General features: G+C 47.7%; 1 protein-coding gene across 3 annotated transcripts; it reads right to left on the bottom strand.

The window, feature by feature from the left end:
- Window positions 1–1,082: 1,082 nt before the first annotated feature.
- On the bottom strand, window positions 1,083–20,030 carry LOC140418720 (uncharacterized). 3 transcript variants are annotated; one of them, XR_011945268.1, is made up of 3 exons: window positions 19,932–20,030; window positions 12,837–12,959; window positions 1,083–2,303 (listed from the first exon to the last, which is right to left on the bottom strand). XR_011945268.1 is itself a non-coding variant. In XM_072502294.1 (2 exons), exon 1 carries the CDS (start codon window positions 9,981–9,983, stop codon window positions 8,859–8,861), a length of 1,125 nt encoding a protein of 374 aa, XP_072358395.1. In that variant the 3' UTR covers window positions 1,083–2,303; window positions 5,685–8,858. The 3 variants fall into 3 exon arrangements, 1 of the variants encoding a protein (XP_072358395.1); XR_011945267.1 differs by having other exon boundaries at window positions 12,844–12,959; XM_072502294.1 differs by lacking the exons at window positions 12,837–12,959; window positions 19,932–20,030 and adding an exon at window positions 5,685–9,983.
- Between the last annotated feature and the right edge of the window lie 1,968 nt (window positions 20,031–21,998).

Raw genomic sequence — 21,998 nt, 5'->3', positions numbered from 1 at the left:
GACAGTATCCAAAGGGGTATATCTGTTCGAGAGGGGGACAACCACAGGGGATTCCTGCACTGACTGCCTGCACTTTCTGGTGGTCACCCATTTCTCTGCCTGCACCTTGGGTGTGACCACATTTACATAACTGCGATCTATGACGCTTTCCGCCACCTGCATGCTCCTAAGTGCATCCAATTGCTGCTCCAACCGAACCATGCGGTCTGTGAGGAGCTCCAGTTGGGTGCACTTTCTGCAGATGAAGCCATCTTAGATCGAGTCAATGGATGGGAGGCTGGTTTGCGTGATGGACTGGGCTACATTCACGACCTTGGGCAGAGCAGGATCCATACCAAGCTATAATACAACCAGAAAGAATGCTTTCAATGGTGCATCTGTAAAAGTTGGAGAGAGTCGTAGCTGACATGTCAAATTTCCTCAGGCTTCTGAGAAAGTAGAGTCGTTGGTGGGCTCTCTTAACAATATTGTCAGCATGGGGGACCAGGACAGGTTGTTGGTAATCTGGACACCAAAAACCTGAAGCTCTCAGTTCAGCAGGTAATTGGGATGACAAATGGGATGTTGGTCTTTATTTCAAATGGAATGGGATGTAAAAATAGGGAAGTCCTGCTAAAACGATCCTGTGAATAGTTACATAGAAACATAGAAAATAGGAGCAGGAGGAGGTCATTCGACGCTTTGGGCCTGCTCCGCTTTCATTATGACCATGGCTGATCATCCGATTCAATATCCTGATCCCGCCTCCCTCCTCTCACCCTCCCTCCCCCTCCTTATCTGTAGAGACTGTGTCATTAAGTATGTTCAAGTTTAAGATAGACAGATTTTTAATCAGTAAGAGAATCGGGGGTTATGGGGATAAGGCGGTAAAGTGGAGTTCAAGAACATATCAGATCAGCCATGATCTCATTGAATAACAGAGCAGATTTGATGGGCCGAACGGCCTACTTCTATTCCTACCTCTTGTGGACAAGCTAGATTTGGAATAGGATGAGCTGCTGATGGGGAGATGAAGAGGGGTGAGCGGAGGGTCAGGTGCAGCATAAATACTGACACAGACCAATTGAGCCGACTCAATGGAATAGAGACAAATGTATTTATTTTAGATTTACTTGTCGTGGCAGGGAAAACACTATTTGAAATGAAAATGAAATGAAAATCGCTTATTGTCACAAGTAGGCTTCAAATGAAGTTACTGTGACTTTACTGTAAATTAAGTTTACTATCCAGAATAAAATAAATGTACTACATCTGCTTTTGTGAATCACTTCTGTCAAGACGTGCAGTCCCCATCACAAAACTGGCCCACTGGCAGCAAAGTCGGAAGACTGGCCAGTCCAGTAGAAAGAAACTCTCTGACTCTCCAACCGTCAGAATGAACATTGTTCATTCCTGGATGTGATTCACAGCAGCAATAACAGCAGAATCCAACCCCTGTCATCACTTATGGACTTGCTGGTGTCTCAGCAGGTTGGATACTTGGGTGAATCCTTTACCACAGTCAAAGCAGATGAATGGCCTTTCTCCAGTGTGAACTCGCTGATGCAAGCGCAGGGTCTATGAATCACGGAATCGCTTCTCACACTGACAGCAGACGAATGACCTGTCCCTGCTGCCAACTCGCTGGTGTCTCAGCAGATTAGATAAATGACTGAATCCCTTCCCACACTCGGAGCAAATGAAAGGCCTCTCCCCAGTGTGAAGTCGCTGGTGTGTGTGCAGGTTGGATGAATTGGTGAATCCCTTTCCACATTCAGAGCAGGTGAACGGTCTGTCCCCAGTGTGAACTCGCTGGTGTCTCAGCAGATTGGATGACTGTGTGAATCCCTTCCCATAGTCAGAACAAATGAACGGCCTCTCTCCAATGTGACTGCGTTGATGAGTTTCCAGTGTAGAGGGCGTACAGAATCCCTTCCCACAGTCCCCACATTTCCATGGTTTCTCCACAGTGCAAGTGTCCAATGCCTCTCCAAATTCAACGATCAGTTAAAGCCTCATCAATGCACAAAACCCTTGTATGGTCTCTCCTCAATGTGAATGGTGCAAAGTTTTAACAGGCTATGTCAAGGTAAAACTCTTCCGCACTCAGTTTGCTGGAACACTCTCACTCGGGGGGAGAGGGGGGTTGTCTGATTGCCTTTCTAGTCACACCGATTTTGAAAACCTTTTGAAGCAGACAAACATTTCTCTTTTGAGAGTCAAAGGCCAATGATATTCATGTCCCAGTGAACTCAGTGACTCTCAGATCCTGATGTGATGATTAATTCAAGATTTCTGTCTCCAAATTCTCTACTTCTAACGTCCTGTAAAAGGAGTTTAGAAAAGTTATCACCGTCAGTCCAGGATAGACATTCAGAACAGATAATTCTAGTTCCAATGGAACATTCTTTCCTCTCTTATTTTAAAGAAAGCTGTAAATCTCCATCCACACACACGCTGTTCTCAATCTGCTATACACCCTCCCAATTCTCCTGTAGGTGACAATTTGTGCGACTCCTCTACAGATCCATGCTCACCATTTCCTGTCGAGTACAGCACTAAAAATCTTGATGCAGATACTAGACTAAAAACATACACGTTTAAATCCCGGATTAAAAATCTGTTTCACCTACAGTACTGTATTGCTTGATCAGAGTTTAATGAGCCATAGCAGTAGAAATAGATTAAGATAATGATTGTTTATGAACACAAACACGCTGCCTACAAGGGTGGTGAATGCAGAGACATTCAACTACATCAAACAGGAATTCAATGGGTAATTGAAAGAAATATACTTGAAGGACTATGGGGATATGGACAGTGAATAGGACTGACTGGATTCCTTGACTGAAAGACAACATGGACTCGAGTTGTCAAATGGGACTCTGTGCTGTAATGGTTCTATGACTGGAAATATACAACACAGCTACAGTAAGACAGAAGTAATAATGAATGTATTTCATGAGGGGAGCATGGTAGAACAGTGGTTACCACAGTTGCTTCACAGCTCCAGGGTCCCAGGTTCGATTCCTGACTTGGGTCTCTGCAGAGTCCGTATGTTCTCCCAGTGTCTGCGTGGGTTTCCTCCAGGTGCTCCGGTTTCCTCCCACAGTCCAAAGATGTGCCGGTTAGGTGGATTGCCCATGATAAATTGCCCTTTGTGTCCAAAAAGGTTGGGTTATTGAGTTACGGGGATAGGGTGGAGGCGTGTGCTTAGGTGGGGTGCAGTTTCCAAGGGCTGGTGCAGACTCGATGGGCCGAATGGCCTCCTTCTGCACGGCAAATTTTGAAAAATGACAGACTTTATAACGAGACATATCTCTGTCTTGTATTAATTCATTATGTCAGCCACAAAACCCTTTAGTTGTGAACATCAGAAAAGAGACCATCCTTTAAGTCAGACAAATAAATGGACCAAGTTGATGGAGCAAAGGATGTCACTGTCTTCGAGAGAGAGAACTGGGCCAAACTTTCCAGAGTCTGCACCCTCCCTGGATTCACTTCCTTTCCCTCCAGTTCCTGCAGGTCAATCATTTAAGGTCAGAATGAGAAAAGAAGTGGAAAGGGGACGAAAAGACGTGTTTTACTCACAGGTGTGGGACAGAGGATGAAACTTTAGCTTGTGTTAATCTTAATCTTCAGTCACAGATGGAGGAGCAGCAGCTTTGCTGGGCAGGAATGAGCAGATTCACAAGCTCCAGACTCAGACAATAGAGGAAGCTCCTTGTCGCCATTAGTACAAAGCTCGTATATTGATTGGCTGCAATCACCGGAAGAGCACTTCCGGTGTGCCAGGTCTTCCCATTGGCTAAACTCAGCTCCGACCACTATGAGAGGGCGGAACCTGAGCCCACGTGGTGCTGGGAGGCACTTTGACCTCCAGACGCGCTGAGCTGTTGTCCAATCTGCTGTATCTTGCTTCTGCAACCAGTGATATCCTCCCGCTGGCTGGGAACGCCCCTCTGAGGCATTGTGACGTCACAATGGACCCCGGCCTGAATCAGCCAATAGGAATCACTGTTGTTCACAGGGACATCTTCAGCACCACCCTCCCCATCATCTCATGGAGCCAAGTTTTCCAGGGAAACGGTCCGGCCAATGGGGTGGCTCTTGAAAACCGGAAGGACTCTGATCCTCCAGCTTGTGAATGAAGGTTGAGTTTAAATATAGACTGAAACCTCCTGTATCCAACATCTGTGAATAAAACACTTTCTTTTCTCCCATTTCCAATTCTTTTCTAATTCTAGGTTCAAATTTGAACTGGCCATTTAAAAAGGATGCCTTGACTTGCTGACTTGAATCACCCCTTTTTCCCCTTGTGTAACACACTGTCTGAAAATAGACATCAGGCTGATCAATGTACTGAAAGTACCTCTGCCACAGTCGATGAGCAGAGATAATGTTCACCCCCCTATAATTCTGCTGTAAATAATTTATCTCACAAACTAATGGACAGATATCACCAAACATTGGTACACCGACAGAGTATGACCCATGCAAGAGCTGATCTATTTTTTGTTAAGACCAGGATCTCTATTTTTTTTTATTAAAAGTATCCGTTCACAATGGAAGATCAGACAAATTGACCTTTTCTTTGAGATTGTTGTGATTTGTTTTGAATGTTAATTGTGTGAGAATGTTTGTCGATTATCTTCACTGCTGGGAAAGAATTTGAAATGAAATGAAAATCACTCGTCACAAGTAGGCTTCAAATGAAGTTACTGTGAAAAGCCCCTAGTCGCCACATTCTGGCGCCTGTTCGGGGAGGCTGGTACGGGAATTGAATCGTGCTGCTGGCCTGCTTTAAAAGCCAGTGATTTATCCCAGTGTGCTAAACTGAATTTGTCACAGCTGTCCAAATATCAGCAGAGTTTTCAGAGCAGTTTTTGGATCAGGATTTTCCTGAAACCTCATTGTGAGACAGTACCCTTAATAAGTAAATGTACTGTTTTTAAGGTTCAGAGTTACAAAACCTGATTTCATTCCTGTCGGTAACAATAGATCTCAAAAACTAATGGAAGGGGTTGAACAAAACATGGCACACAAATAGGCTATGGCCTAAGGAAGAAATAATTGAATTTGTTAAGCATGTGGATTATACAAAGATTATAAATAAATAAAAGTACAGCACAGGGACAGGCCCTTCGGCCCTCCAAACCTGTGCCGACCATGTTGCCCATGTAACCTAAAACCTTCAACACATCCAGGGTCCGTAGCCCTGTTTCCCCACCCGATTTATGTATTTGTCAAAACACCCCTTAAACATCACTATCGTACCTGCTTCCACCACCTTCTCTGGCAGCAAGTTCCAGGCACCCAATACCCTCTGTGAAAAAAACTTCTCTCACGCATCTCCTCTAAACTTTCCCCTTGCACCTTAAACCTTTGTCCCTGAGTAATTGACTCTTCCACCCTCGGAAAAAGCTCCTAACTATCCACTCTGTTCATGACTAGATCCAGATCTTGGAATTTTTCATATTCAAATGGAGGGCTAGTCATCTGCACACAAAAGAATTTGTCCTGGTGCTGCATCTTTTCAATTAAACGAAAGATTGGAGGCCAAATGTTCCCTGACGCAGACCCCATGCCAACACATCAAGCAATCAGAATCCACTTGATATTTTGGCATTTAAACAAAAGCTTTAGTTAGTTTTTCCCTGGTGCACTCTTCATGGCAGCCCCTCAATCAATCAGAGCCCACTTACCAACCAATTTATACACAGTCAGTATCAATTACTCCCTTTTAAATTTGGTATTCTTGCATCTATGCTGATGAGTATAAGAGGAAAAGCTTTGACAGCAATATTCAAATATTTTTAAAGGATTTGTTCCGGTGTGAATTCGCTGGTGTTTCTGCAGCGTGAATGAATGAGAGAATCCCTTCCCACACTTGGAACAGGTGACTGGCCTCTTCCCGGTGTGAATTCAGTCGTGTTTCTGCAGGGTGGATGACTGAGTGAATCCCTTCCCACTCTCGGAACAGTGAACGGTCTCTCTCCAGTGTGAGCGCGTTGGTGAGTCAGCAGATCCATTTTGCTTCTCAAGCTCTTCTCAGTCAGAACACATAAAATGTCTTGTGTCAGAGTGAACATGTTGGTGTGAAGTGAGATGGGTTCGAGTTCTAGAGTTTTACAGCACAAAACACGGCCCTTTGTCCACTGTGTCTGTGCCGGCTCTCAAGCACCAATCTATTCTATTCTCAGTTTCAGGGATTATTAACATTAACTCAAACAAACTCCAGCTGTCAGAATGAACATGGTTCTGTCCTGGATGTGATTTCGGTTCAGTCCTGGATGTGATTAACATCAATAACAGCAGTCGTGGAGGCACTTGTGAACTCGCTGGTGTGTCTGCAGGGTGGATGACCGAATGAATCCCTTCCCACATAGGGAACAGATGAACGCTCCCTCCCAGGTGTGAATGCGCTGGTGTTTCAGCCGGAGGGACTGCTGAGTGAATCCCTTCCCACATACGGAGCAGGCGAACGGCCTCTCTCCAGTGTGACTGCGCTGGTGAATCAGCAGATCCATTTTGCCTTTGAAGCTCTTCGCTCAGGCGGAACATTTAAAAGATTTTGTGTCAGAGTGAACACGTTGGTGTGAAGTGAGGTGGGCAGACTGAGTGAATCCCTTCCCACACTCAAGGCAGGTGAATGGTTTCTCCCCAGTGTGAACGTGCTATAAATTGCCCTTCAGTGTGCAAAGGGACAGTGGAGATACGGGGGCAGGGCAGGGGAAGTGCGCCTGGGCGGGATGCTCTTTTTTAGGGGTGGTGCAAACTCAATGGGCCGAATGGCCTCCTACTGCACTGGAGGGATTCTATGATGCTGCCAGACCTGTTGAGTTAATCTGGCATTCAGTTTGAACTCTAAATTACATACATTTTTAATCCACTAATTATATTAATTGAACCACCACAACATCAACTATGAGGAGCAGTGTGTTGATGTTTCAGCTATTGCAGCCTTGGGAAACTTTGTGGAGTTTGCACATTCTCCCCGTGTCTGCGTGGGTTCCCTCCGGGTCCTCCAGTTTTCTCCCACAGCCCAAAGATGTGCAGGTTCGGTGGATTGGCCACGCTAAATTGCCCCTTAGTGTCCAAACAAAGGTTAGGTGGGTGGAGGCATGGGCTTAAGTAGGGTGCCGTTTCCGAGGGCCGGTGCAGGCTCGATGGGCTGAATGGCCTCCTTCTGCACTGTAAATTCTATCATTATGTTGGATTTTCTCTCTGTCTGACCCGATGGATGTGCCTGGTGGTATTTCCCTGACGGTAGCACAGTGGGTAGCACAGTTGATTCACAGTGCCAGGGTTCCGAGTTCAATTCCCACTTGGGGCACCGTCTATGTGGAGTCTGCACGTTCTCTCCGTGTCTGCATGGGTTCCCTCCGGGTGCTCCGGTTTCCTCCCACAAGTCCCGAAAGACGTGCTTGTTAGGTGAATTGGACATTTTAAATTCTCCCTCTGTGTACCTGAACAGGCACCGGACTGTGGTGACTCCGGGCTTTTCACAGTAACTTCATTGCCGTGTTAATGTAAGCCTACCTGTGACACTAATAAAGATTATGTGTTTGTGTATTTTAGGGAACAGGTAGAACTTCCTTGGTTCTACCTGTTGTACCTCAGATATTCCATCTGTTTTTGGTTAATGTGTCTGGAGTCCGAGTTCTTCCAGTCTGTCTCCAATTCTCCTTCCTGTCTCGGGTATATGGGTATAGGTAGCTTGGTGTTGCGATTAGTGTTGTTTAGTTGTCTGTCTGTCTCCAGCAGGTATTGTTGTCTCTCGATAATGACGGTGCTGCTACTCTTGTCTTCTGGACATTTCCGTGTTGGATCCAAGTCCCGGATTGTCTGTCTTCCTCTCCGGGTAAGATTCTGTTTGTCTCTTGTATTTCACTGTGACAGGGCAGAGACCCGATTGAAGGGAATCAAACATGGGAGTTCTGGGAAAGATGGGCAAGGATTTGGGAGGTGACAACATGTTCAAAGAGTTTGGAGAGGAGAGGGAGGTTGAAGATGGGGCAGTAATTTGTAAGGATGGCAGGGTCAAGGGTTTGTTTTATTGAGGAGGGGGTGATGATGGCAGATATGAAGGACAGAGGGACAGTACCTGAAGAGAGAGAAATGTTGACAATATCCATGGACACAGGGTAGTTGGCTGATCAGTAGCTGAGTGGGAATAGGGTTGATGGAGCAGGAGCTGGGTCTCACGGACAAGATGAGCTCTGAGGGGGCATGAGGGGAGATGGGAGAGAAACTAGAGAAAGATGTGGGTTCAGGGCTCGGGAAAGGATGAAATTTAGAGACAGTTTGATCCGGTGGGCTCGTGGAAGGGAGGGAAGCAGCAGAGGCAGCTGATCGGATTTACTCAATCTCAGTCACAAAGAAGCTCCACAAGCTCCTTACACTTCATGTTGGCGGTGAGGATGGAAGAGACAGGGGACAGCGAGAGTACTTCAAAAGGAACTTGTGTCAGATATTTAAAAGTTTTGATACACTGCGTATTTAACAGAAATCTAAATTATTTGACTTTTAGACAGAGTATTAGCCCCTGTCAATGGGCTGGAGTTTGTTATCAGCAGAAAGAGACCGAAATGAACATGGTTCAGTCCTGAATGTGAGTAACAGAAAAATCCAATTACTGCACAGAGATCAAAGAACAATACAGCGCAGGAACAGGCCCTTCGGTCCTCCAAGCTTGTACCGGTCATGACACCAACCATGGCCAAAACTCTTGAACCATATCCCTCTATATCCATCTTATCCATGTGTTTGTCAAGATGATTTTTGAACGCCGTTAATGTATCTGCTCTGTGGCCTCGTTGGTGTGTCAGCAGGTGGGATGAAGCGGGAAATCCCTTCCCACAATTGGAGGTGAACGGTCACTCTCCAGTGTGAACTCGCTGGTGCTTCTGCAGGTTAGATGACTGAGTGAATCCCTTCCCACACTTGGAGCAGGTGAATGGCCTCTCCCCAGTGTGAACTCGCTGATGCCTCTGCAGGTCAGATGACTGAGTGAATCCCTTCCCACACCAGGAGCAGGCGAATGGTCTCTCCCCAGTGTGAATTCGCTGGTGGTACCGCAGGGCCGATGACTGAGTGAATCCCTTCCCACACCAGCAGGCGAATGGCTTCTCCCCAGTGTGAATTCGCCGGTGGTTCTGCAGGGCGGATGACTCAGTGAATCCCTTCCCACACCAGGAGCAGGTGAATGGCCTCTCCCCAGTGTGAATTCGCTGGTGTGTCAGCAGGTTGGATGACTGAGTGAATCTCTTCCCACATTGGGCGCAGGTGAATGGTCTCTCCCCAGTGTGAATACGCTGATGTACAGTGAGGCGAGATGAGTGTCTGAACCCAGTCCCGCAGTCAGAGCACCTAAACGGTCTCTCGTCAGTGTGAACACGTTGATGGCTCATCAGATCCCCAGAACTTTTATAGTACTTCCCGCAGTCTGGACATTGGAACGGTCTCGCATCAGTGTGAACTCGCTGGTGACTCAGCAGATCAGATGACTGAGTAAATCCCTTCCCACACTCAGAGCAGACGAATGGCTTCTCCCCAGAGTGAATTCGCTGATGTACAGTGAGATGAGATGATTGTCTGAACCCAGTCCCACAGTGAGAGCACCTGAACGGTTTCTCGTCAGTGCGTATACGTTGATGGCGTATCAGACTCCCAGAACTTTTATAGCTCTTCCCACAGTCTGGACATTGAAACGGTCTCTCCCCAGTGTGAACTCGCTGGTGTTTCTCCAGGTCAGATGACTGAGTGAATCCCTTCCCACACTTGGAGCAGGCGAATGGTCTCTCCCCAGTGTGACTGTGTCGATGAGTTTCCAGCTTGGATGGGGCACTGAATCCTTTCCCACAGTCCCCACATTTCCACGGTTTCTCCTCGGTGTGACTGCATTTGTGGTTTGTGAGGCCTGATGATCGAGTGAATCCTCGTCCACACACACAACACGTGTACGGTTTCTCCCCACTGTGAACAATGCTTTCTCCTTCCATGTACAAAGTACGATGATATTCAGGATATGATAAATTGAGGACTCTTGTCAGATCCTGATGTGATGCTTGGTTTGAGTTTCCGGACTTTGAAGCTTCCCCTTCGAACACCCTGTGAAACTGATTTAAAACAAAAAATAGGGAGTGAGAGAGAACCCACAAAACACGAAGGCAGGTTGTGAAATTGAGCTGAATGAATCTGGTCATTTTGTGGGGCCAACACTAAAAAAAAGTGACCATGAAAAACTGCTGGATAGTCACAAAAACCCAACTGACCTCTTTGGGAGGAGAGAGAAAGAGGTGAAGAGGGAATTTGTATATCTACAAGACAAATTAAAGAGGATAGATGGCATAGCAAACTCGATCTTCAGCTTCATAAACAGTAATATTGATACCAAAACTATGCTTCTGGTGGCACAGTGGTTAGCACCGCTGCCTCACAGCGCCAGGGACCCGGGTTCAATTCCGGCCTTGGTGACTGTGTGTCTGGAGTTTGCACTTTCTCCCCGTGACTGTGTGGGTTTCCACCCGGTGCTCAGGTTTCCTCCAACAGACCAAAGAAGGGCACGTTAGGTGGGTTGGCCTTGATAAATTGCCCCTTAGTGTCCAGGGATGTACAGGTTCGGTGGGGCTATGGGGCTACGGGGACAGGGTAGGGGTGTGGGCCTCGGCAGGGTGCCCTTTCAGAGAATCAGTGGCGACCTGATGGGCCGAATGGCCTCCTTCTGCACTGTAGGAATTCTATGGTTCTAATTCTATTCTATGAATCTTTATAAAGCTCTGGTCACCACTCTTCAGGAAGGATGCGAAGGTTCTTGGAGAAGGTGCAGAGGAGATTTACCAGAATGGTTCCAGCAAAGGAGGTTGAGGGAGATTTGATTCAGGGACACAAGATTATGCCAGGTTTCCACCAGGTGGACAAAGAAACTGTTTTCATTCACCGGTCGTACAAGTAGTCGGGACACAGATTTAAAGTTTTGGGTAAAACCTGGATTGAACTATATAAGATCCTGAGGGGTCTTGACAGGGTGGATGTGGAGAAGATGTTTCCTCTGGTGGGAGAATCTAGAACGAGGGCATCACTGTTGCAAAATAAGGGGTCTCCCATTTCCGATGGAGATGAGGATTTTTTATTCTCTTGAGGGTTGTAAGACTTTGGAACTCATGTTCTTAAAAGGCAGTGGAAGCAGAGTCCTTGAATATTTTTAAGGCAGAGCTGGATAGATTCTTGATAAGCAAGGGGGTGAAAGGTCATCAGGGGTAGGCAGGAATGTGGAGTTGCGGTTAGAATGAGATCAGCCGCAATCTTATTGTATGCTGAGCAGGCTCGAGGGGCCGAAAATAGACACAATGAATGATTTCACACAGACATAGGAGACTGTTAAATAGGTTAAGAGCCCATGGTGTTAAGGGCAAGATCCTGGCCTGGATAGAGGATTGTCTGACTGGCAGAAGGCAGAGAGTGGGGATAAAGGGGTCTTTTTCAGGATGGCAGCCAGTGACTAGTGGTGTCCCTCAGGGGTCGGTGCTGGGACCACAACTTTTTACAATATACATTAATGATCTGGAAGAAGGAACTGAAGGCACTGTTGCTAAGTTTGCACATGATACAAAGATCTGTAGAGGGGCAGGTAGTATTGAGGAAGCAGGCAGGCTGCAGAAGGACTTCGACAGGCTAGGAGAGTGAGCAAAGAAGTGGCAGATGGAATACAATGTGGAGAAGTGTGAGGTTATGGACTTTGGAAGGAAAAATGGAGGCATCGACTATTTTCTAAATGGAAAGATGCTTCGGAAATCAGAAGCACAAAGGGACTTGGGAGTCCTTGTTCAAGATTCTCTTCAGGTTAACGTGCAGGATCAGTCGGCAGTTAGGAAGGCAAATGCAATGTTAGCATTCATGTCGAGAGGACTAGAATACAAGACCAGGGATGTACTTTTGAGGTTATATAAGGCTCTGGTCAGACCCCATTTGGAGTATTGTGAGCTGTTTTGTGCCCCGTATCCAAGGAAGGATGTGCTGGCCTTGGAAAGGGACTAGAGGAGGTTCACAAGTATGATCCCTGGCATGAAGAGCTTGTCTATGAGGAATGGTTGAGGACTCTAGGTCTGCACTCGTTGGAGTTTCGAAGGATGGGGGAGGGGGGGGGAATCTTATTGAAACTTACACAATACTGCGAGGCCTGGGTAGAGTGGACAAGGAGAGGATGTTTCCACTTGCAGGAAAAACTAGAAGCAGAGGACACCATCTCAGACTAAAGGGACGATCCTTTAAAACAGAGGAGGAATTTCTTCAGCCAGAGGGTGGTGAATCTGTGGAACTCTTTGCTGCAGAAGGCTGTGGGGGCCAAATCACTGAATGTCTTTAAGACAGAGATAGATAGGTTCTTGCTTAATAAGGGGATCAGTGGTTATGGGGAAAAGGCAGGAGAATAGGGATGAGCAACATATCAGCCATGATTGAATGGCGGAGCAGACCCGATTGGCCGAGTGGCCTAATTATGCTCCGATGTCTTATGGTCTAATTTGAGGGAAATAAACCTGCGAGGATACAGGGAAAGAGCAGGATAATGGGACTGACTGGATTGCTCCAGAAAGCTAGCACGGACTCAAAGGGCCGAATGCCCTTCTCTGTCTCTTTTGTGTAATCTAGTTTTGTAATTTAACTCCGGGGGTTCAGATATCACTCGGGTAAATCTATGCTACACTCCCTCTGAGGCCATTCTATCTTTCCTCAGGTTTGTTGCCCAGAACTGAACACAGTTCTCCAGGTTTGGTCTAACCAGGGTTTGTGAATCTCAGGGCTTTTCCAGTCACACTGAGACCTGAAATCTTCCCTCACAGACAGAACAGACAAACCTTTTACCTTCCACACCCAGATGCTGCTGATATTCAGGTTCTGGTGAATCGAGTGACTCTGTCAGATTGCGATGTGACGTTTGGTTTGCGTTTCCCGTCTGTTAAACGTCCTCTTCCAGTATCCTTAAATTTACAGAAACCTCACTGTCAGTTTAGGATAGAAATTCACAACATTCTCTCCTCGCCAAATTTGATTAAATGTATTCCTGGAGGTTTGATCACATGACCCAGCCCCCATCCTCCAGCCATTACTCGGCCAACACATCCATCCTTGTGACACACTGCCTTCCTCGGACAATTGGGAAGCGAAATGACTCATTACCTCACAGGACAGTTACTGTCCTAATGATTTTCCAGACACCCAGGGATGAACCTCACCAACGCAGGGAGCGGAGTTGGTGTGAACTCGGGGAGAGGAGCTTCGGAACAGTAAGTATAAATAACTTATCTCGGGAATTCACGGCCTGGTCGGCAACGAGTGTAGTTGGTGCAAATCCGGGGAAGATGAGCTTTGGAACAGTCAGTATAAATAACTTACCTGTTGGGTATCGGGAACTGGGAATAAAAACTGAAATGTGACATCAGAGTAAAGCTGATTGGATGGTTGGGAATCGATTCCTAAATTTGAAAAACTGGAGTAATTAACTAACTAGGGGAGTAATGAGGAGATAGGTAACCAGGAGATTAGTAACTAGGAGATTAGTAACTAGGAGATTAGTAACTAGGGGATTGCTGTTTGTATCTATATCAGCGATTTGGATGAGAATGTACAAGGCATACAAAAGAACAAAGAACAAAGAAATGTACAGCACAGGAACAGGCCCTTCGGCCCTCGCCGACCATGCTGCCCGACTAAACTACAATCTTCTACACTTCCTGGGTCCGTATCCCTCTATTCCCATCCTATTCATGTATTTGTCAAGATGCCCCTTAAATGTCACTATCGTCCCTGCTTCCACCACCTCCTCCAGTAGCGAGTTCCAGGCACCCACTACCCTCTGTGCAAAAAACTTGCCTCGTACATCTACTCTAAACCTTGCCCCTCTCACCTTAAACCTATGCCCCCTAGTAATTGACCCCTCTACCCTGGGGAAAAGCCTCTGACTATCCACTCTGTCTATGCCCCGCATAATTTTGTAGACCTCTATCAGGTCGCCCCTCAACCTCCGTCGTTCCAGTAAGAACAAACAGAGTTTATTCAACTGCTCCTCATAGCTAATGCCCTCCATACCAGTCAACATTCTGGTAAATCTCTTCTGCACCCTCCACATCCTTCTGGTAGTGTGGCGACCAGAATTGAACATGATACTCCAACTGTGGCCTAACTAAGGTTCTATACAGCTGCAACATGACTTGCCAATTCTTATACTCAATGCCCCGACCAATGAAGGCAAGCATGCCGTATGCCTTCTTGACTACCTTCTCCACCTGTGTTGCCCCTTTCAGTGACCTGTGGACCTGGACACCTAGATCTCTCTGACTTTCAATACTCTTGAGGGTTCTACCATTCACTGTATATTCCCTACCTGCAGTAGACCTTCCAAAATGCATTACCTCACATTTGTCTGGATTAAACTCCATCTGCCATCTCTCCGCCCAAGTCTCCAAACAATCTAAATCCTGCTGATTGTCCTCTGACAGTCCAATCAGCTTTACTCTGATTGTCCTCATCGCTATCCGCAATTCCACCAACCTTGGTGTTGTCTGCAAACTTACTAATCAGACCAGTTACATTTTCCTCCAAATCATTTATATATACTACAAACAGCAAAGGTCCCAGCACTGATCCCTGTCGGAACACCACTGGTCACAGCCCTCCAATTAGAAAAGCATCCTTCCATTGCTACTCTCTGCCTTCTATGACCTAGCCAGTTCTGTATCCACCTTGCCAGCTCACCCCTGATCCCGTGTGACTTCACCTTTTGTACTAGTCTACCATGAGGGACCTTGTCAAAGGCCTTACTGAAGTCCATATAGACAACATCCACTGCCCTACCTGCATCAATCATCTTTGTGACCTCCTCGAAAAACTCTTATCAAGTTAGTGAGACACGACCTCCCCTTCACAAAACCATGCTGCCTCTCACTAATACGTCCATTTGCTTCCAAATGGGAGTAGATCCTGTCTCGAAGAATTCTCTCCAGTAATTTCCCTACCACTGAAGTAAGGCTCACCGGCCTGTAGTTCCCTGGGTTATCCTTGCTACCCTTCTTAAACAGAGGAACAACATTGGCTATTCCCCAGTCCTCCGGGACATCACCTTAAGGCAGTGAGGATCCAAAGATTTCTGTCAAGGCCTCAGCAATTTCCACTCCAGCCTCCTTCAGTATTCTGGGGTAGATCCCATCAGGCCCTGGGGACTTATCTACCTTAATATTTTTCAAGACGCCCAACACCTCGTCTTTTTGGATCTCAATGTGACCCAGGCTACCTACACACCCTTCTCCAGACTCAACATCCACCAATTCCTTCTCTTTGCTGAATACTGATGCAAAGTATTCATTTAGTACCTCACCCGTTTCCTCTGACTCCACACATAGATTCCCTTGCCTATCCTTCAGTGGGCCAACCCTTTCCCTGGCTACCCTCTTGCTTTTTATGTACGTGTAAAAAGCCTTGGGATTTTCCATAACCCTACTTGCCAATGACTTTTCATGACCCCTTCTAGCCCTCCTGATTCCTTGCTTAAGTTCCTTCCTACTTTCCTTATATTCCACACAGGCTTCGTCTGTTCCCAGCCTTTTAGCCCTCACAAATGCCTCCTTTTTCTTTTTGACAAGGCCTACAATATCTCTCGTTATCCAAGGTTCCCGAAAATTGCCGTATTTTTCCTTCTTCCTCGCAGGAACATGCCGGTCCTGAATTCCTTTCAACTGACACTTGAATGCCTCCCCATGTCAGATGTTGATTTGCCCTCAAACATCCGCCCCCAATCTAGGTTGTTCAGTTCCTGCCTAATATTGTTATAATTAGCCTTCCCCCAATTTAGCACATTCACCCTAGGACCACTCTTATCCTTGTCCACCAGCACTTCAAAACTTACTGAATTGTGGTCACTGTTACCGAAATGCTCCCCTACTGAAACTTCTACCACCTGGCCGGGCTCATTCCCCAATACCAGGTCCAGTACCGCCCCTTCCCTAGTTGGACTGTCTACATATTGTTTTAAGAAGCCCTCCTGGATGCTCCTTACAAACTCTGCCCCGTCTAAGCCCCTGGCACGAAGTGAGTCCCAGTCAATATTGGGGAACTTGAAGTCTCCCATCACCACAACCCTGTTGTTTTTACTCTTTTCCACAATCTGTCTACCTACCTGCTCCTCTATCTCCCACTGGCTGTTGGGAGGCCTGTAGTAAACCCCCAACATTGTGACTGCATCCCTTCTTATTCCTGATCTCTACCCATATAGCCTCACTGCCCTCTGAGGTGTCCTCTCGCAGTACAGCTGTGATATTCTCCCGAACCAGTAGCGCAACTCCGCCTCCCCTTTTACATCCCCCTCTATCCCGCCTGAAACATCTAAATCCTGGAACGTTTAGCTGCCAATCCTGCCCTTCCCTCAACCAGGTCTCTGTAATGGCAACAACATCATAGTTCCAAGTACTAATCCAAGCTCTAAGTTCATCTGCCTTACCCGTAATACTTCTTGCATTAAAACATATGCACTTCAGGCCACCAGACCCGCTGTGTTCAGCAACTTCTCCCTGTCTGCTCTGCCTCAGAGCCACACTGTCCCTATTCCCTAGTTCTCCCTCAATGCTCTCACCTTCTGACCTATTGCTCCCGTGCCCACCCCCCTGCCATACTAGTTTAAACCCTCCCGTGTGACACTAGCAAACCTCGCGGCCAGGATATTTATGCCTCTCCGGTATAGATGCAACCCGTCCTTCTTATACAGGTCACACCTGCCACGGAAGAGCTCCCAGTGGTCCAGATAATGGAAACCCTCCCTCCTACACCAGCTGTTTAGCCACGTGTTTAGCTGTTCTATCTTCCTATTTCTAGCCTCACTGGCACGTGGCACAGGGAGTAATCCCGAGATTACAACCCTAGAGATCCTGTCTTTTAACTTTCTGCCTAGCCCCCTGAACTCCTGCTGCAGGACCTCATGCCCCTTCCTGCCTATGTCGTTAGTATCAATATGTACAACGACCACTGCCTGTTTGCCCTCCCCCTTCAGGATGCCCTCTACCCATTCGGAGACATCCTGGACCCTGGCACCAGGGAGGCAACATACCATCCTGGAGTCTCCTTCACGTCCACAGAAGCGCCTCTCTGTGCCCCTGACTATAGAGTCCCCTATTACTATTGCTCTTCTGCACTTTGACCCTCCCTTCTGAACATCAGAGCCAGCCGTGGTGCCACTGCTCTGGCTGCTGCTGTTTTCCCCTAATAGGTTATCCCCCCCGACAGTATCCAAAGGGGTATACCTGTTCGAGAGGGGGACAACCACAGGGGATTCCTGCCTGACTGCATGATCAGTAAGTTTGCAGATGACACTAAAATAGGTGGTATTGTCGGCAGTGAGGAAGGTTATCAAAAATTGCAGCAGGCTCTTGATCAACTAGGGAAGTGGGCCGAGAAATGGCAAATGGAGTTCAATGCAGATAAGTGTGAGGAGTTGCATTTCAGAAAGTCAAATCAAGGTCGGACTTTCACAGTGAATGGTAGGGCCTTAGGGTGCATCATGGAACAGAGGGATCTTGCAGTTCAGGTGCACGGTTCTCTAAAGGTGGAGTCACAGGTAGATAGGGCAGCACGGTAGCATATGGTTCGCACAGTTGCTTCACAGCTCCAGGGTCCCAGGTTCGATTCCCCGCTGGGTCACTGTCTGTGCGGAGTCTGCACATTCTCCCAGTGTCTGCGTGTGTTCTCTGGTTTCCTCCCACAGTCTAAAGATGTGCGGGTGGACTGGCCATGCTAAATTGCCCTGAAGTGTCCCCAAAAAAAGATTAAGTGGGGGTTACTGGGTTACGGAGATAGGGTAGATAGGGTAGATAAGTGGGCTTGAGTAGGGTGCTCTTTGTAAGGGCCGGTGCAGACTCGATGGGCCGAATAGCCTCCTTCTGCACTGTAAATTCTCTGAAAAAGGCTTTTGGCATGCTGGCCTTCATCAGTCAGGGCACTGACTATAGAAGTTGGGAAGTTATGTTGCAGTTGTCCAGGACGTTGGTGAGGTCGCACCTGGAGTATTGTGTTCAGTTTTGGCTGCTTTGCTATGGGAAAGATGTTATTAAACTGGAGAGAGTGCAGAAGAGATTTACAAGGATGTTGCCAGGACTCAAGGGACTGAGTTATAGGGAGAGATTGGACAGGCCAGGGCCTTTTTCTTTGGAGCGTAGGAGACTAAGGGGTGATCTTATCGAGGTGTGTAAGATCATGAGAGGCATGGATAGGGTGAATGCACTCACTCTTTTTCTCAGGGTTGGGGAATCGAGGACCAGAGGGCATAGCTTTAAGTTAAGAGAGGAAAGAATTAATGGGAATCTGATGAGCAATGGTTTTACACCGAGGATAGTACGGAATGAGCTGCCGGAGGAAATGGTTGAGGCAGGGACATTGACAACATTGAAAAGGCATTTGGACAGATACATGGATAGGAAAGGTTCAGAGGGATATGGGCCAAACACAGGCAAATGGGATTGGCTTAGATGAGCTTTTTGGTTGGCATGGACCAGTTTGGGCCGAAGGGCCGGTCTCCGTGCTGTAGATTCTATGAACCCCAAGTCTCTTTGGACACCCATTGTACTTAACCTCTTTCCATTTAGAAAGTACTCAGTTCGAGGCATTTTTGGTTCAAAACAGATAGCCTCACACTTGTTTACATTGCCACAATCTTGCCCATTCACCTGGCCTGTCAATATCTTCTTGCAATTTTATGCTATCATGTATGCTGTCTGAGATGCCACCAAACTGTCATCAGCAACAGTGCAGAAGAGGCCCTTCGGTCCATCGAGTTTGTCCCGACACATGATAAACCTGACCCACCTACCTAATCCCATTTGTTCGCACTTGGCTCATCGCCTTCAATGTTATGACGTGCCAGTCTTCATCCAGGTACTTTTTTTTAAAGAGGTTGTGAGGCAACCCGTCTCTATCACCCTCCTAGGCAGTGCATTCCAGACCCTCACCACCCTCTGCATAAAAATATTTTTCTTCAGTACATGTGTCAATAAATCTAATCCCCACTCTCTGCTGTCTGTTGGTTAGCCAATCCTCTATGCAAGCTAATATATTATCTCTCAACCCCCTGGGATTTTACCTTATTACCTTTTGTGTGACACCTTGTCAAATGTATTTTGGAAATCCAAATACATCTACAGGACCCCATTATCCACTTAGCCTGATACATGTGAGGTTGTTTGTGGAGAGAAGCCGGAAGCGGCGGATAGTGTGAGTGGAGAATATTCATTGTTTCACACAGAACATACAGTGCAGAAGGGGGCCATTTGGCCCATCGAGACTGCACCGACCCACTCAAGCCCTCACTTCCACCCTATCCCCGTAACCCCTCCTAACCTTTTTGGTCACGAAGGGCAATTTATCATGGCCAATCCACCTCACCTGCTCGTCTTTGGACTGTGGGAAGAAACCGGAGCACCCGGAGGAAACCCACGCAGACACGGGGAGAACATGCAGATTCCGCGCAGACAGTGACCCAACCGGGAATCGACCCTGGCGCTGTGAAGCCACAGTGCTATCCAATGACTTGTGCTACCGTACTGCACATTCGGTTCTGGGGCCCTGGGGTTTGTAAACCCCGGCCACAACACTGACCTCTCACCTGACACCTCACAACGCCCGGGCAATGATTGACGGCATCGCGCGACCAGTAGGAGAAGAGTGGGCGGGTCCGGCAGACCAGGCTGGAGTGACTGGTCCTCCAACCAATCGGAGTGAATGTGGGCAGGACTGGCCGAGTGAAGCATGCGCAGTGTGATTAATGGCGATGCAGAAAAGGTTCTTTCTCGGATGCACAACTCGTGAAGGTGGGAATGGTGGGACGGAGGGAGAGCTGGATCATGCGGGTCGTTAGGCACGCTTCGTAAACATGTTATATAAACCGAAAATCCGGAAAAATAAACCACCGGTACCTGGGGATCTGAGCGGGGCCTAGAGCTTTCTCACAGACAGGACTATGCGATCGCCATCTTTATTTGGTACTGGCAGCGGTGCGCATGCGCCGTCTCAAATTGGGTTCCTCGCAGCAGTGCACATGCGCCCTCGGCACCTTATATGGATCACTGGCAGCTCACTGCGCACGCGCACCCACCATCTTTATTGGGGCACGAGCAGCAGAGCGCAGGCTCAGTGGCCATCATTGTTGGGGGCAACATTTTTGAAATGTGTCTTCATGACAGAATGTCCAGCAAACTGCTTCACTCTGAGTTACAAATTCCTATTTATGGGGCAGAATATATGTCCAGGGCAGTGACAATAATTCGAATTTATATTGTGACTTGAACAGAATAAAACTTTTTCGACTTTCAGAGAAACGTGACAAAATAACAATTGACACTGAGCCACATGAGGAGATATTAGATTTTCTTTTTAAAATGTTTTTATTTAAGGTTTTTCAATAATTTTTACAAAACAGTCCAAATAGGAAAATAATACAAAGAAAACGTGGCAATATGCCAACAAAACAAAACAACTTAACCCTCTAAACGATTAACAATTTAACACCCATCTCAAAGGAGAATGGGGCATACGCCCCTTACAAAAAGGGGCAAGATGACGAGGAATTGACCCTTCCAGGGCGTCAGCCCACAGGCCTTCATCCAGCTCCTCATCTAGCTCATGCTCCCACTTGCCCTTCAGCTCCTCCACCGAGGCTTCCTCCGCCTCCTGCAGCTCCTGGTATATCGCCGAGACCTTACCCTCTTTGACCCACACGCCCGAAATCACCCTGTCCTGTATCCTTCGGGTAGGCAGCAGCGGGAATTCCCCTACCTGCTTTCTCACGACCGCCCGAACCTGCATATACCTAAAGGCATTTCCCGGAGGCAACCCAAATTTCTCCTCCAGCGCCCTCAGACTGGCAAAAAGTCACATCGATGAATAAATCCCCCATCCTTTTAATTCCCGCCCGGTGCCAGCTTAGGAACCCACCATCTATCCTACCTGGAACAAACCTATGGTTGTCCCGTATCGGAGCCCAGACTTAGGCCTCTACATCCCCCTTATGCCGTCTCCACTGCCCCCCAAATCCTCAATGTCACTGTCACCACCGGGCTCGTGGTATTCGGCGTCGACGGAAGCAGTGCCGTCACCAGTGCCCCCAGGCTAGTACCTATACAGGATGCCTCCTCTAACCTTTTCCATGCCGCCCCCTCTCCCTCCATTACCCACTTCCGAATCACAGACACATTCGCTGCCCAGTAATAGCTGCACAGGTTCGGCAACCCCAACCCCCCCCCCCTCAAACTGCGCTCCAAGAACATCCTCTTAACCCTTGGGGTCTTATTTGCCCACACAAATCCCATAATGCTCCTGTTTACCCTCTTAAAGAAGCCCTTGGGGATGAGAATGGGCAGGCATTGAAAGACGAATTGGAACCTGTGGAGGACCGTCATCCTAACGGATTGCACCCTACCCGCCAGGGAGAGTGGCAACATGTCCCACCTCCTGAAGTGCTCCTCCATCTGGTCCACCAGCCGTGCCAGATTGAGCTTATGCAAGACCCCCCAACTCTTAGCCACCTGGATACCCAAATACCGAAAACTCCTCTCCACCATCTTGAGCAGTAGCTCCTCCAATCTCCTTTCCTGGCCCCTCGCATGCACCACAAACAGCTCACTCTTCCCCACGTTGAGCTTGTATCCCGAGAAGTCTCCAAACTCCCGAAGGGTCTACGTGACCTCCCCCATCCCCTCCAGCGGATCCGCAATGTACAGAAGCAGGTCATCTGCGTACAGTGAGACATGGTGCTTCCCCGCCCCCCCCCCCCCCCCCTCGCCAGACCAAACCCCTCCAGTTTCTGGACTCCCTCAACGCCATAGGCAGCGGCTCAATCACCAGGACAAAGGGCACCCCTGCCTCGTTCCATGGTACAACCTAAAATACCCTGACCGCAGCCGGTTCGTCGATACACTTGCCACCGGTGTCTGGTACAACAATTCAACCCACCCTATGAACTCCTCCCCGAACCCCAAACCTGC

This window comes from Scyliorhinus torazame, chromosome 5 (assembly GCF_047496885.1).
Source record: "Scyliorhinus torazame isolate Kashiwa2021f chromosome 5, sScyTor2.1, whole genome shotgun sequence".
Classification (NCBI taxonomy): Eukaryota; Metazoa; Chordata; class Chondrichthyes; order Carcharhiniformes; family Scyliorhinidae; genus Scyliorhinus; species Scyliorhinus torazame.
This window is presented reverse-complemented; position numbering and strand designations above follow the sequence as displayed.